General features: G+C 46.7%; 1 protein-coding gene across 2 annotated transcripts; it reads left to right on the top strand.

Annotated features, from left to right (window-relative positions):
- Window positions 1–9,718: 9,718 nt before the first annotated feature.
- LOC140897546 (olfactory receptor 51G2) lies at window positions 9,719–16,893 on the top strand. Of its 2 annotated transcripts, XM_078849349.1 has the most exons (2): window positions 9,719–9,752; window positions 15,989–16,893. In XM_078849349.1, exons 1-2 carry the CDS (start codon window positions 9,719–9,721, stop codon window positions 16,891–16,893), a joined length of 939 nt encoding a protein of 312 aa, XP_078705475.1. The 2 variants fall into 2 exon arrangements, with proteins under 2 accessions (XP_078705475.1, XP_073166424.2); XM_073310323.2 differs by lacking the exon at window positions 9,719–9,752 and having other exon boundaries at window positions 15,958–16,893.
- Window positions 16,894–17,127: the final 234 nt, after the last annotated feature.

Here is a 17,127-nt window from a genome sequence, read left to right on the forward strand (position 1 = left end):
GGGGTCAGAGATCTGTACAGATTGCTGTTTTAAAACCCTCTGGTTCTCCCATGTTCCACTTTCTTCCTGCTGTTCGGATTCAACAGTATTTTGGTTCTCGAAGGCTGGCTGGTCTCTCATCTCACCACTGGTCACAGACTCCCAGAAGGGAGAACCACAGACACTCGGACCTGCTCGCCAAGCACAGTCAACCGCAGTGTGCTGTAGCTCAGAGCCTAGTCTGAGGGTGGGAGAATCGTGGGATTCCACCCCATGAGAGGGAAGACTACAAGGCCTGATATCTGGCACTCAAAGACCAGAGCGGGGACAGAGATACTGTAAGCCCTGTAAAAAGAAAAGGAGGACTTGTGGCACCTTAGAGACTAACCAATTTATTAGTTTATTATTATTGCTCTAATAAATTGGTTAGTCTCTAAGGTGCCGCAAGTCCTCCTTTTCTTTTTGCGAATACAGACTAACACGGCTGTTACTCTGAAACCTGTAAGCCCTGTAACTCTGAGGGGTAGCTACAGTGTAGAAATGCTGGAGCCGTCAGACAGTCAGGAAATGGAAATATAATAAAACCTTTGAAAATGCATTTGATGGTTACATTTCTCTGCAAAAGTAAACCTGTGTAGCTTATAGGACTAAACTGCTTGCGTATATATATATATATATATATATATATATATATATATGTCTTTTCTTATAGGTCAAGTATTTGATGTACTGTAATAGGTTTATAGATTTATATTCAAGTACGTTTGGCTGTAATGCAAGAGACCTACAAGCCATATCCTCTATGTTAATGTAAGGCAAAATTAGTATATCTATATGAAGACCTTTTACCCAGAAAAGTAAAGTTGACCTATACTTTGTTACCTAAATAGATAAAAACCCACGCGTATGTCTATGACCTTTTTTCTAGACCTATAGACAGTGGAGAATGGCATAGGGGTTTTTTCAATGTTGTACCCACAGACTTAACAGGTACACCACAGGGAAACTTATGTGCAGATGTACCTGTCATCAATACACACAAACATACAAGCCTATGGGGTAAGAGTACCCTAACATTTTGTGGGGGAGGAATTAAATATGGGCATAGGAGGAAGGACTTCCAGCAATTTGCCCAAAAAAGAGGTGACCCACCTCGACAGAGTACTCCATTTTCTATTCTTACTTATTCAATTTCTGCTCTATATCTCTCTATCTATTCTATCAGTCTACGATTACTGCTACTATTAGTAGGCTCTACTTGTTCTTCTTAAACTTTAAGTTTCAAAGGAAATAGGCGAAGCTTGGTTTCCCTAAGTTTTTATTCTTTGTTTATTAGATTTTGATTTTAAGTTTAAGTTAGTCAAGTAAACCCTAAGTTTGCTTCAATAGCTCGTAGCATTTGTGTCTTCTACGCACTGCATCCCTCACTCAAGAATTGAGAAACCTGAACTGCAAGGCTGTTCCTGTGTCTCTTACCATCAGGCTATCAAGGAAGTGTGTGAGTATATTAACCAAAGCTTTGTTGCATATAATACCACATTATCATATGTATCTTCTGAATAGCAGTAATGCAATTGTAACTTTCAGAGTAACAGCCGTGTAAGTCTGTATTCGCAAAAAGAAAAGGAGGACTTGTGGCACCTTAGAGACTAACCAATTTATTTGAGCATGAGGTTTCGTGAGCTACAGCTCACTTCATTGGATGCATTGGTTAGTCTCTAAGGTGCCACAACTACTCCTTTTTTAATTGTAACTTTGAAACTCTGAGTATTTTACCATTGACTTACTATTATTGATTTTAATAAAAAGTCTTTAAGGCTGTATCTGTCTCAGCGTGAGCTTCCCATCATACCCTGAAGGTCCTTTGTAAATTCTGTGGAGCCTGATTTGGGACAAGAACTTTTATCTTCTGATCAAACAGATTGGCAAACCTAAAATCCATACTATTGATATTTGTAATTAATTAGTATTAATATTATTAATCAAATTACATTACATTAAAATTGAGGAATTATATTAATATTATTCGTGCACCCTAAATCAGGCTACAAGTGAGATGATTTGGGAACGAGTCACTGGTCTTCGTGGGGTTTCTTCTCACTCAGCCCCTGGCAGAATCGTCCCAGAGCACACGGCACCTGTAGAAATGGGACCCCTTGAAAAATCCTGACTTGGGGCATCGGGGTTTGAACACTTTGAAGTTGCTTTCAATGTGAGACTTCTGTGTTGCTTGAATAGTCCACCATGAACAATGAGCAGGTGTAGGGGAGGGGTTCCCAAGCTACCTAGTGCTGCCTGCCCTTCAGCCCCCTCACTGAGTCACCCTGACAGCCCTGCTGAGTCCTCTGCCGCTGCACAGAACATCTGCCAATGGAAAGAGCTTCCAGCCTTTCCCCTTCACTTCACGTTTTAAAGACAGTGAAACCTGCCAACGTACCCAGTTCCTGCACGGCGTGGAGCTGCTGACACCAGAGATCTTCACCCAAAAGGACACGGAGTCATCAGAGAGGTGGCACAGGCAGCAGGCAGTCTCTGTTCAGATGGGGAGGCAGGTGTCTTTATGAAGCGTGCCGGCACAGTCCCCTGGGAGCCACTTGGCCATCAGGGAACCTCAGCTGCTTGGTTTCATGCACATCGGATTTAACCCCGTCATGGCCAATGGCAAAGTGCAGGAGGCCAAATCACAGGGGATTTGTGGAGATGCTACCCAACTGGACTGCAGTGCCCGCCCTGCTGCAGGCTCTGCTCCTGGACTTTGGGCTTGTCATCACTGTTTATGGTTCCAATTAGTTGCTCGAGGGCAGCTGAGCGGTAACAATGATCATAGAATCACAGAACCATAGAAGATTTGGGTTGGAAGGAACCTCTGAACGTCATCTAGTCCTATCCCCTGCTCAAAGCAGGACCAACACCAACTAAATCATCCCAGCCATGGTTTTGTCAATCCAGGCCTTAAAAACCCCTAAGGAAGGAGATTCCACCACCTCCCTAGGTAACCCATTCCAGAGCTTCATCACCCTCCTAGTGAACTAGTGTTTCCTAATATCCAACCTAGATCTCCCCCACTGCAACTTGAGACCATTGCTTCTTTTTCTGTCAGCTGCCACCACTGACAACAGCCGAGCTCCATCCTCTTTGGAACCCCCATTCAGGTAGTTGAAGGCTGCTATCAAATCCCCCCTCACTCTTCTCTTCTGCAGACTAAATAACCCCAGTTCCTTCAGCCTCTCTCAGTAAGGCATGTGCCCCAGCCCCCTAATCATTTTCATTGCTCTCCGCTGGACTATCTCCAATTTGTTCACATCCCTTCTGTAGTGGGGGGAACCAAAACTGGACGCAATACTCCAGACGTGGCCTGACCAGTGATGAATAGAGAGGAATAATCACCTCCATCTGCTGGCAATGCTCCTACTAATACAGCCCAATATGCTGTTGTCCTTCTTGGCAACAAGGGCACACTGCTGACTCATATCCAGCTTCTCATCCGCTGTAACCCCCAGGTACTTTTCTACAGAACTGCTGCTTAGCCAGTCGACCCCCAGCCTGTAGTAGTGCCTGGGATTCTTCCTTACTAAGTACAGGACTCTGCACTTGTCCTTGTTGAGACTCATCAGATTTCTTTTGGCCCAATCCTCCAATTTGTCTAGGTCACTCTGGGCCCTATCCCTACCCTCTAGCGTATCTACCTCTCCCGAAGCTTCTTGTCATCTGCAAACTTGCTGAGGGTGCAATTCATCCCATCATCCAGATCTTTAATAAAGATGTTGAAAAAAACCTGCCCCAGGACCAACTCTTGGGGCATTCCGCTTTCTACTGGCTGCCAACTAGACATCGAGCCGTTGATCACTATCCATTGAGCCGGACAATCTAGCCACCTTTCTATCCACTTTATAGTCCATTCATCCAATCCATACTTCTTTAACTTTCTGACAAGAATTCTGTGGGAGAACGTTATCAAAAGCTTTGCTAAAGTCAAGGAATAACACGTCCACTGCTTTCTCCATATCCACAGAGCCAGTTATATCATCATAGCAGGCAATCAGGTTGGTCAGAATTGACTTGTCCTTGGTGAATCCATGTTGACTATTCCTGATCAGCTTCCTCTCCTCCGAGTGCTTCAAAATGGATTCCTACAGGACCTGCTCCATGATTTTGCCAGGGACTGAAGTGATGCTCACCAGTCTGTACTTCCCCGGGTTCTCTTTCTTCACTTTTTTTTAAATATGGCAGTATATTTGCCTTTTTCTAATCATCCGGGACCTCCCCCAATCGCCACGAATTTTCAGAGATAATGGCCAATGGCCACTTCATGGAGTCAACAAGCTGGTGGACAAGGGGCATTCAGTGGATATAGTGTCCTGAGTTTTACCAGGGTCCCTCAACGAGGAGTCCTTGTGGCACCTTAGAGACTAACAAATTTATTTGGGCATAAGCTTTTATGGGCTAAAACCCACTTCATCAGATGCCTGGAGCGAAAAATACAGTAAGCAGAATATATATCAAAGCACATGAAAGTTGCCTTACCAAGTGTGGGGGGGTCAGTACTAACGAGCCAATTCAATTAAGGTGGAAGAGTTCTATTCTCAACAGTTGACAAGAAGGGGTGAATACCAAGGGAAGAAAAATGCTAATGAGGCCAGTGGAATCAGGGTGGCCCATTTCCAACAGTTGACAAGAGGGAAAATTCTTTGTGTAGGGAATTTCTTCTCATGGATTGGTAACTGGTTAAAAGATAGGAAAAAAGGGTAGGAATAAATAGGTTCAGAATGGAGAGAGGTGGTGTCCCCCAGGGGTCTGTCCTGGGACCAGTCCTATTCAACATCTTCATAAATGATCTGGAAAAAGGGGTAAAGGGTGAGGTGATAAAATTTGCAGATGATACCAAGCAGCTCAATACAGTTAAGTCCCAAGCAGACTGCGAAGCACTTCTGAATGATTTCACAAAATTGCATGACTGGGCAACAAAATGGCAGATGAAATTCAATGGTGATAAATGCAAAGTAATGCACACTGGAAAACATAATCCCAACTACACATATAAGATGTTGGAGACTAAATTAGCTGTTACCACTAAAGAAAGAGATCCTGGAGTAATTGTTCTGTGAAAACACCCACACAATGTGCAGCAGCAGTCAAAAAAATGATATCAAAATGTTGAGACTCATGAAGAAAAGGAGAGATAATAAGACAGAAAAAATAAATCCATGGTATGCCCACAACTTGAATACTGTGTGCAAATGTGGTTACCCTATCTCAAAAAAATATATTGGAATTGGAAAAGGTTCAGAAAAGGGCAAGAAAAAGGAATAGGTGAATGGAACCGCTGCCGTGTGAGGAGAGATTAATAAGGTTGGGACTTTTCAGCTGGAAAAGAGACGACTAAGGGGGGTATGACAGAGGTCTATAAAATCATGACTGGCATGGAAAAAGTAGATAAGGAAGTGTTATTTACTCCTTCTCATAACACAAGACCTAGGTGGCAGCAAATGAAATCAATAGGCAGCAGGTTTAAAACAAACAAAAGAAGTATTTTCTTTCACATAACACACAGTCAACCTGTGGAACTCCTTGCCAGACGATGTCGTGAAGGCCAGGACAATAACAGGGTTCAAAAAAGAACGAGATAAATTCATGGAGGATAGGTCTATCAATGGATATTGACCAGGATTGGTAGGGATGGTGTCCCTAGCCTTCTTTTGCCAGAAGCTGGGACTTGGGAGACAGGAGATGGGTCACCTGATGATTATCTGTTCCATGCACCGCTACAGGCTGGGGACCGACTGGCTAAGCATAAATTCTGCAGAAAAGGATCTGGGGATTACAGTGGACGAGAAGCTGGATATGAGTCAACAGTGTACCCTTATAGCCAAGAAGGCCAACTGACTATTGGGCTTTATTAGTCGGAGCATTGCGAGGAGACCGAGGGAAGTGATTATTCCCCTCTATTTGGCACTGGTAAGACCACACCTGGAGTATTGCCTCCAGTTTTGGTCCCCCCACTACAGAAGGGAAGTGGACAAATTGGAGAGTGTCCAGAGGAGGGCAATGAAAATGATTAGGGGGCTGGGGCACATGACTTATGAGGAGAGGCAGAGGGAACTGGGGTTATTTAGTCTGCAGAAGAGAAGAGTGAGGGGGGATATGATAGCAGCCTTCGAATACCTGAAGAGCGGTTCCAAAGACAATGAAGCTCGGTTGTTCTCAGTGGTGGCAGCTGACAGAACAAAGAGCAATGGTCTCAAGTTGCAGTGGGGGAGGTCTAGGTTGAATATTAGGAAACAATATTTCACTAGGAGGGAGCTGAAGCACTGGCATGGGTTACCTTGGGAGGTGGTGGAATCTCCATCCTTGGAGGTTTTTAAGGCCCGGCTTGACAAAGCCCTGGCTGGCATGATTTAGTTGGTGTTGGTCCTGCTTTGAGCAGGGGAGTGGACAAGACCAAACTCCTGAATCTCTTCCAACCCTAATATTCTATGATTCTATGATAATTCTCACAGATTGGTGAGCCATATTTTCCCTTTACAAAAAAACGTGTTTACTCTTCCTCCCCAAATTATATTCACCTAAATGTTTGACAATTTTGTTCTTTACTATTGCTGCAACCAGTTTGCCCACTTCTGAAATTACTCTTACCAGCCTGTAATTGCTTAGATCACCCCTGAAGCCCTTTTTAAGAATTGCCATCAAAATTAGCTACCCTCCAGTCTTTTGGTACAGAAGCTAAGTGATAGGTTCCAAACCATAGTTCATAGTTCTGCAATATCACATTTGAGTGTGTGGTAGGGTGCCCATTAGTCCCGTTTTGGCTTGTACAGTCCCTTAGTTAAGTCCTGTCACAGCTGACCTGACATTTTTTTTCCAAAAGAGGCTTTTGTCCCATATGCTCTTGCTGACTTCGTAAGCACTAACAGGAGAAACGTCTGTTCCTGTCAAAACGGTGGGGAGCAGAGGAATGTTCGTTGGAGACGAATGGAGATGCCAGCTCCCCGTATCGGTAGGGCTGGAGGCAGGGTTCCAGCCACCGCTGACAAGACAGGGTTCCAGCCACAGGAGACAGCCTTGCACAGGAGGGGACAGGGGTGGCCTCTGGCGAGCAGCTGGGTGTCTGCTGTTTTCTCCTTAGGAAATATGGTAACCCTAAAGGACTGCCCAATGTGGGAGTGCTGCCACCCAGGGGTGTATCCTATAGCACAAGGGAGAGAGGCTGATGCTGGGCTGGAAAACAGACACCGTAAATAACTGAGATTCAAACTGAAATGTTCCCTTTCACCCATTTATTCAGGAGGAGTTTTCATAGGAAAAGGATCATTTTTCTCTGAAAGCTCAGCTGCCATGATGCTGCCCAGCTGCAGCTTCCTGGAACCCCAAGAGAAATTGGAGGCTTTTCATCTGCCTGGTCCTTATAACGTCAATGAAGGTTGCACTGACAGAGTCTTGGGCTGCACTCTGGGTATGGAAATGTCAGAACCTCCTGACCAGTCTGGGGCTGGGGTACTGTGCCCCTCAGCTACTCTCCCCAGCCCTCCCATCTCTGTGCAGTCCCCTCCACCCTGTACCATACCCCTTCAGCAGATCCTGTGTCAGTGGCTGCTGTGACAGGCCTGGTAGCAGATCTCTGATGAACCTGTGCTAGCAGGAAGCTGAAGAGGGTCCTAGAGCAGTTGTGGAGGCCCAGAGACTGTGGTGGGTGGGCCTGTCTACCAGTGGATCACTGAGATCTGTGCCTAACTTTTGGGGATCCCTGGAGGCTGGGTCCTCCTTTTCATTCCTCAGGGAGAAGGGAAGGAAAGTTCTCCACAGACCAATCTGAGGGAAATTTCCCTGTACTGAGCCTTGTGGAATCTCCCATCCATGGCCTGCACCCTGGGTTTGTAATGCAGGAAAGGGGGCTGACGGGGAGAAATCAGGTCCCATATTATTATTCTATTTTAGTTTATTTCAGCACCATCACACCTCTGGCAGCATCATCAGTGCCACTTGGCCACCCCGAGGTAGCCATGTGACTAATCGGAACCATATGAAGAGTGATGACCAGGAGTGGATTAACCACGGAACAAACCGTGTGGTGACATGGGTCCCCCAACAACAGGAGGGGCTCACAAAATGCAGGAGAAATCTCATCTAACAACGTGTCCCCAAGTCCTGGCTGGTGGCGTAGCAGGGCTCAGGCAGGCAGCCTGCTTGCATGCTATGGATGGTGGTCCCATGCCACGCCCAGTAGCAGCCGACTGCTGGCATGTCTCTGTGCACCCCTGAAGTAGGGTGGGAGGTGTGACGGTGCCCCCCATAAGGCTTCATGGAAATATGCTTATAAATATATATGACATAACTTGAATATATTCTATGCCATGTATGCCATGTAATATATCCTTGTTAAGGTAATAATTTACTGAATCTATTAATCCTATTGGTATGCATGTCTCATTTCTGTATTCGAAGTTATGAATATTGGCCTTGTACTGGCTTGATTTCTAAATAACCTTAGTAGAGCATTTGGTCAGTCCCTGGAGAAAGGAATTCGCAAAGTTAAGTGCCCAATCAAGAAGCATTTAAGGAACAATGCATCTTGGAAGGCTCCAGTCCAAATAAGAAGTCTTCCTGGAGATATTCAAGATGCCATGTGGGCAATGGCTACTGCCTGTAAAAACTGAGAGTCACGCATGGACATGTAATTGGCCCAGGTGACTCCAGAACTCCAATTTGGAGCTGGACTGTGCATATGCTAGAGGATGGGGTCTCCACACACAAGAGAAAGTCTAGTTAAGCCCATGGGAGACTCCTCCATTTTGTATTCAGCTGGCTAAGGACATAGCGTCTCCACCCCAAAGGATACTTGAATGAAACTGGAATAAAGGACAGTAACTACAGGGGCTGTGAGAGCTTCCTGGACCCAGACGAGAAGGAGGCTGGTCTGTAAAAGAGAGCTTTTGGGAACTGCTGAGGTTTTTGTCTGTATTCTGTTTGATTCGACACAGACTTGCCTATTTTATTTTATTTTGCTTGGTAATTCACTTTGTTCTGTCTGTTACTACTTGGAACCACTTAAATCCTACTTTCTGTATTTAATAAGATCACTTTTTACTTATTAATTAACCCAGAGTATGTATTAATACCTGGGGTGCGGGGAGCAAACAGATGTGCATATCTCTCTATCAGTGTTATAGAGGGCAAACAATTTATGAGTTTACACTGTAAAATCATAAATGGTGGGCATCTGAGTGTTAAAGGCAGGAACACTTCTGTAAGCTTCATTCAGTTAGGCGTCCAGCTGTTAGGGGACGTGGTTCAGGCCTGGGTCTGGGTTTGCAGCTGGCTATCAGGTTTGGCTCAGACCAGACCAGGCAGGGCACTGAAGCCCTCAGCTGCCAGGGCAGGAAAGCAGGAGCAGAAGTCATCTTGGCACATCAGGTAAGGCATGCCAAACCAGCCAAACAGAGAAGACTTTGGTTTTACCCCACTGGCTAACCAGAAGTCACACAAGCAATTCCCTTAGACACTCCAGTTTCCCAGTATCACCTCCAGTGCCACTCATTATGAGGGTGAATGGTTATGAAAACCAATGCCCCAGTAAAAGAAAAAAGGTTCCCCCAACCCCAAAGGAACAAGCCCCAGACCCAGGTCAATATGCAAATCAGATCTTACCCACAAATCACGCTGTTGCCAATCCTTTGGAATCTAAAACCTAAAGGTTTATGCATAAAAAGAAAGAAATTCATAGATAAGAGCTAAAATTGGTTGAATGGAATCAATTACAGACAGTTCTTGGTTCAGGCTTGCAGCAGTGATGGAATAAACTGCAGGTTCACATCAAGTCTCTGGAGTCCATCCACAGCTGGGATGGGTCTTTCAGTCCATTCTTCAGAGCTTCAGTTTGTAGCACAGTTCCTCCAGAGGCAAGAAGCAGGATTGAAGACAAAATGGAGGAATTTCCAAGGCCTTTTATATTCTCTGCCATGTGGAAGGACACCCCTTTGTTCTTACTGTGGAAATCACAGCAGCAAGATGGAGTTTGGAGTCACATGTCCATGCATGACTCAGTTCTTTGCAGGCCAGTGCCATTGTTTACATGATAGTTTGAACGTTCCCAGCAAAATTCAGATGTGCTTTGGAGTCTCTCAAAGTCAATTGTGAGTTAAGTGTTTCTTGATTGGGCACTTAGTCTGCAGAGTCCCTTCTCAAGAAGCTGACCAAATGCTTCACTTATGCGACACATTGAGACACAAGTACATAGCCAATATTCATAACTTCAACTACAAAATGATAAACACATACAGATAGCATAATCCTAACCAGCAAATCATAACCTTTTCATAGACCCCTCATATGTCAACTTTTGGACAATATTTGCTGCAAATATATAACAGTGGCTGCAACAATGATCTATACGGTCACAGTTTATGTCAATAATATCACAAAGGGCGATGGCGGCTCCCTCCCCACTCTGCTTCCCTCTCTCTACCCCACTCCGAGAAGTGGCGGGCATCTCCCTCTAGCCCCTGTGGGGGGTGTCACTCTGTGCTGCCCTCACCCCGAGCGCAAACTCCACAGCTCCTGTTGGCCAGGAACATCTGCCAGTGGAAGCTACTGGGGTGGCGCCTGCCGCCAACTGCCCCCTCCCCCCCCGCCCGGCCTAGAAGCTGCTGCCAGAGGGGTGTGAATACCAATCACTTTGGGAGCTGCGCCACCCGAGGTAAGTGCTACGCCCCTGACCCCCTCCTGCACCGCGAGGCCCTGGCCCAGCCCAGAACCCACACCCGTCACCCAAACGTCCTCCCAGAGCCCGGCCCCCCACCCCATTCCACACCACAACCCCATTCCCCAGAGCCTGACCCCCTCAAACTTCCTCCCAGAGCCTGACCCCCTCACGGCCTCCCACACTCCAACCCCCTGCCCCAGCCCAGAACCCACACCCAAACTTCCTCCCAGAACCTGTCTCCCCACAACCGCTCCCATACCCCAACCCCCTGCCCCAGGCCAGAGCCTGCACTACGCACTGAAACATGCTCCCAGAACCTGACCCCTCACACCCCTCCCTTACCCCAACCCTCTGCCCCAGGCCAGAGCCTGCACTACGCACCCAAACAACCTCCCGGAGCCCAACCCCCACACCCCTTCCCACACCCCAACCCCCTTCCCTAGGCCAGAGCCTGCACCCTGCACCCAAAGGTCCTCCCGCAGCCCAACTCCCACACCCCAACCCCCTGCCTCAGCCCAGAAACTGCACCCCGCACCCAAAGGCCCTCCCGGAGCCCAACCCCCACACCCCTTCCCAAACCCCAACCCCCTGCCTCAGCCCAGAAACTGCACCCCGCACCCAAACGACCTCCCGGACCCCAACCCCCACACCCTTTCCCACACCCCAACCCCCTGCCTCAGCCCAGAAACTGCACCCAAACTTTTTCCCAGAACCTGACTCCCCACACCCCCTCCCATACCCTAACCCCCTTCCCTAGGCCAGAGCCTTCACCCTGCACCCACACCCCCTCCCACACCAATCAAGGTACCTCACCCGCTCCCTGCGCCAATCAAGCTACCTCACTTTATTTTCATTTACTTCCTATTACTTACAACAGAGGAGGAGGAGGAAGAAAAACAGAATGAAAAATGGGAGGGGCAGATAAGAGAGAATGTTCTTTTCTTGGCTGGGTCCCAAAGGGGAGGACCCAAAGATAAAGCGACGCATGGGGGGCCCCACTAACTCTATGTCCCCCACTGGTAACAACAAGCCCGGATTCCAGGAATAGAGCCTGTGGCAGGGCTGGAGCTGCCGTCCAGTTGGGCAGCATCACCGGGTGTCCCCTGTGAATTGGCCTCCGGCAGTTTGCCATTGGTCATGCCAGGGGTTAAACTGGTGCGTACAAAGCCAGGCAGCTGACATTCCCTGTTGGCCAAGAGGCCCCCGAGGGACTGTGCCGGCAGGCTTCATAAAGACAGTTGCCTCCCTCTCTGAACAGAGACTGCCTGCTGCTGATGCAAACGCTCCGATGACTCCTTGTCCTTTAGGGTGAAGACCTCGGGTGTCAGCGGCTCCCTTCTAGCAGGAATTGGGTACGTTGGTAGGTTTCACTGACTTTAAAACATGAAGTGGAGGGGAAAGGCTGGAAGCTGTTTCCATTGGCAGATGTTCTGTGCAGTGGCAGAGGACACAGCGGGGCTGTCGGGTGACTCAGTGAGGGGTTTGGAAGACAGGCAACGCTAGGAAGCTTGGGAACCGTGCTCCACGGTGGGCTGTTCAAGCTACACAGAAATCTGACATTCAACGTGAGCTCAGACTATAACAATTCCCATGCCCTGCATCAGGATTTCTCAAGGGATCCTATTTCTAGAGATGCCGTGTGCTCTGGGCCCGATCCTGCCTGGGGCTCAGTGAGAGGATATCCCACCGATTATCAGTGACTAGTTCCCAAATCACCTCAGGTTTATTTGCTCCTGGAATTTTATTCAGCAAATGCATTTTGAAAGGTTTTATTGTCTGGCTCGATTGTGAACGCCGGAATTCAGAGCTGCGTTGCTCTGTGGTAACAGGTCCGATAGGGTGTATGTCTGTTTCCTGAATGGCTGTTTCTAGAATCTCTGCCCTGTAGAAACCCCTCAGAGTTACAGGGCTCCCGGCATCTCTGCCCTCTCTCTGGTTTCCTAGTGCCATTTTCAAAGATTTTAATCTTTGGCTCAGTTGTGAATGCAGGAATTCAGAGCTGCAGATTCTCCGTGCACAGGCTGCAGACTGACAAAACAGAACCTGAAGAGACCCAGTCAGCTATTAACCTAGGGACAGGGGAGCTACTAGACTTTTGTTTGCTGACAAGCGACTGAATGAGGGTTGAGACACTGCGATCTTTTCAGATTCTGAAGAAATCCAGATGACAGATGCTCCATTTTAAGTCCCACTGTATCCTGAGAAATCAAAGAATATTAGGGTTGGAAGAGACCTCAGGAGGTCATCTAGTCCAATCCCCTCCTCAAAGCAGGACCAATCCCCAACTAAATCATGCCAGCCAAGGCTTTATCAAGCCTGACCTTTAAAACCTCTAAGGAAGGAGATTCCATCACCTCGCTAGGTAACCCATGCCAGTGCTTTACCACCCTCCTCGTGAAACATTGTGTGTATGAAAGTACAGATGTGTAAATGTTATGCCAAAACTTCTCATCGTAATACAAATATTACAAATCAAACTTTCATGACATTCCTGTGTATTGAAAGCCAGCAGTAGAGTTGTTGGAATCTCTACAGGAAAGAGTAGTGGAAACTTTACTGCTTAATGGCTTTTGCTTTAGAAAGTATTTCGGAAATACTCCACATACTGGTTGCAATGGGTTTCTGCTATGGACTCTTTGTTCAGTGAACAGTTGTCTGACAGTGTCTCCTGGTAACTGACCAAAAGATGTTTCTAACACTTATATTCAGGGTCATGAACACAATCCCTCTGCAAATCTCTGTTTCAGCAGTAGAGAGCTGAGGTGCAGGAAAGAGCAGTGTTATAGAGGTTGTATGAAATTTACAAATATCACCTCTTACATGAGCATGGCAGAAGTAACTTGGACACTCGACTGGATACGAGGGGAAACCTAGTGTTTGCACGGTGTCAGACGTGGGTGACGCCAACTACTCCCCCATCCAGCTGAAGTAACTCTCCATGTTAGCTTATAACTTGCCAGATAACTACAATCCCTTGCATGGGGAGAGGATGCAGGTCCTATGAGGATGAAGAGAAGGCTGTAGGATGATCCAAATCTCTGGATTCAGGCAACACTATTCAGGCAAAGCACTTCAGCTTCTCTTGGAGGGATTTTTGGGGCTCAGCTTGTATCACCGGGAGCATTTGATAAGGGAAAGTTCATAGTTCCCAGTTCTGATCAAATTTACACATTTAAATCAAGAGTGATACAGTTGAAGTCACTATTATTGAATTAAGATCCTGGCCCTAAGAATTTATCCCATGTACCTTAAGAGACAGTGGCATAATTTGGACTCTCAGGAGGTAAAAAAATTATATATAATGTCACCCTTCTGCCAATCAGAGTTGGCAGCAACAAGGGCCAGGTTCAGTATCTAGGGGTTCCATTCCAATAACACAATGCAAAACCGGGTCAAGCCCCACCCAGTGACCTGGGACAAATATATACCACCCCCTCTAGCAAGCACAGAGTCTGAGTGTATCAAAAAGCCTTTTAATAACAGAGAGAAATAAAGTGGCATTATGTTGGGCAAACACCACCAATAGGATTCGTAACACAACCCATGAACAAAAAACCCACCCCAAGCAAATTGAGGCGTGTCCTTTCCCTTTGGTTCTTGAGTCCAGCAACCCAAAATCACCCAAAGTCCCAAAAGTCCAAGAACCCAAAAGTCTCTGTCCCTGGTGAGGGCAGTCCCAGAGTTTGAAAGTTTATCTGCAGAGTTTTACCTCCCAACCTGGGTGGAGACGTGGGTGGGAGGGGGGTTAAGAGGCACCTTAAGTAGTCCAAAGCTGATTGCCCCACCTCTCCATGGGACTCCGCTCTGCCAGCTGCCCCCATGAGCTGCTCCAGGCATCCGACAACCTGCTCCACTCCATCAGCTGCTCTGCTCTGCCAACCAGCCATCCCGCAACCTGCTTTGCAAAATATTTTCAGGCTCCCCCACTACTTAACGCAACACTCAGTGATTTCAGCTCTTTGTAAGTTTAGCTTTTTTGTGGTTTCAGCTTGTAGTAGGGGAAACTCAGGGCTCGTACACTATCAGTCCAAAACGAATTCAGCTTAACAGCCTGTAATTAGACTGCTAATAGAATCATAATTAGGTCTGATAGTCCACAGTAGAGAGAAAAGGAGACACAACTGGCATGTAATACCCTCACTACAAAGACCCATACAACCAAGTATTAACACCTGACCCAATCCTCTCTCCAGTCACTGGGTTTTGGAACCCATGACCCTTGCCTAGCGAGTGCTGCTTAGTTGATGATGAGTCCCTCCATCATAACAAAAGGCCAAGAACAGTTCCACTGTCCTTGATTCACATAATCAGGATAATAACAGTTTATTCCTGCCCCAATAACAGAGAAACTGGGGCTCTTAGAGCAGCCAAAGTGACCACTAGGCAGGGTGGGTGTGCCTATGCAAATGAGATCAGCCACTGAAGTTCTTTTCCACAACACACCATGACTCGCCACCAGATGTCAGGGTAGAGCTCATTCTGACTCTGCTTACATATAGATAGATAGATAGATAGATAGATAGATAGATAGATAGATAGATAGATAGATAGATAGATAGATAGATAGATAGATAGATAGATAGATAGATAGATAATGAGGGAATGAAACACATTTATGAATGGCTTCTATGCAGGGCAGATAAATACAACGACCTTTTTCACCATGCACTTTCCATGTGTTTACACAAATGTCATGATACAATGGGCCATACTCAGAAATTAAGAGCCAGAAAGGGTGTCTCTGCGAAGGTCACAATTGTAAAATAACAGCATTCAAGTAGGCTGCGGAACTCAAAGCCACAAGATATCAGTGAGGCCAAGAGCTTAGACGTTTTCAAAGAGTGACTAGGTGTGTATATGGGTAACAAGAATATACAATTCCAGTGTTGAGGATTGTTTTAAAAAGTCTTGGAAGGGCACACAACCTTCCTGATTTATACCACAAAATATGTCTTACTAGTGGGTATCGAGGGAACCTTTTCCTGGGAGCAGGTTGTCTCATAGCTGCCTATTATAGGGCTTCTTCCACCTTCCACTGAAGCACCGAGAACTGGTCACTGGATACTGAGCTAGATGGACTGCAGGTCCAGTCTGGCAGTGCCTATCTTCTTCACCATGGTGTAAATCCAAGACTATGTTTTTGCTGATCTTCCTTGAGCTCCTGGGAGTCTCTAGGATTGCACAGAGAGCAGAATGATGTCTCATTAAATATCACCTTGTCACCTGTTCTTTTTCCTTTCAGGAAGGAAAGTCCAAAACTCTTGGGACCTCCCGTGTACAGTATGTCAGATGTCAATGACACCAAACTCAACTCTGCAATGTTCCTTCTCACCAGGATACCTGGGCAGGAAGATGCCCATCTCTGGATCTCTATCCCCTTCTGCTTCATTTATGTTTTTTCTATATTGGGAAATTCAACCATTCTGTTCATTATAAAAATAGATCCAAGCCTTCATGAGCCCATGTACATTTTCCTTTCAATGTTGGCCGTCACAGATCTTGGCTTATCGATATCCACCATACCGACAATACTGGGTATATACTTGTTTAACTCTAGGGAGATCAGCCTCGATGCCTGTTTCGCTCAGATGTTTTTCATCCACTCATTTGCAATGATTGAATCCTCCATACTCTTGCTGATGGCGTTTGACCGCTTTGTTGCAGTCTCTAAACCACTGAGATATGCTTCCATCTTAACCCTGCCGAGAATATTCAAGATGGGACTGGCATGCGTGCTAAGAGGGGTGACCGTATCATTCCCATTCCCCTTTCTTCTGAAACGGTTCCAATACTGTCGAGTCAATGTCCTCTCCCATTCCTACTGCCTGCACCAGGATGTCATGAAGCTGGCTTGTTCGGATATCACAGTCAACTACATCTATGGCTTGTTTCTTACAGTCTCCACGGTGGGGTTGGATTCACTGCCCATCTTCCTCTCTTATGTGATGATCCTCAAAACGGTGCTGAGTGTTGCATCCCACACGGAGTGCCTCAGGGCCCTTAACACCTGCGTCTCCCACCTCTGTGCCGTCCTGCTCTTCTACACACCAGATATTGGCTTAGCTTTGATACACAGATTGGGGAAGGGCTCTTCTCCCTTACTACAGATTGACTTGGGCTACATCTACCTGCTCGTCCCACCCCTGATGAACCCAATCGTGTACAGTGTGACAAGTAAACACCTTCGTGGGAGGATAATCAGAGTGTTCCTCAAGTGAAAGGTCAATGGTGTCTCCCATGCTGCTGACCCGGGAGATGAAAAACATGGGCCACCTATTCCTTGTTGGACCCTTACATCTGAGACGACATGAGCTACTGATCTCCAGTCTGTAGAGAGAGGTTCAGACAGTGTTTAAGGCCTGGAGCAATGGGAGAGGGGCTGGTGAGGAAGGACAGCTAACTGTGGGATGGAGACCAAGGCAGTCAGCAGCATTTACAAAGGGCTTTTCTAC

The sequence above is a fragment of the Lepidochelys kempii genome, chromosome 1 (genome assembly GCF_965140285.1).
Source record: "Lepidochelys kempii isolate rLepKem1 chromosome 1, rLepKem1.hap1, whole genome shotgun sequence".
In the NCBI taxonomy this organism is placed as follows: domain Eukaryota; kingdom Metazoa; phylum Chordata; order Testudines; family Cheloniidae; genus Lepidochelys; species Lepidochelys kempii.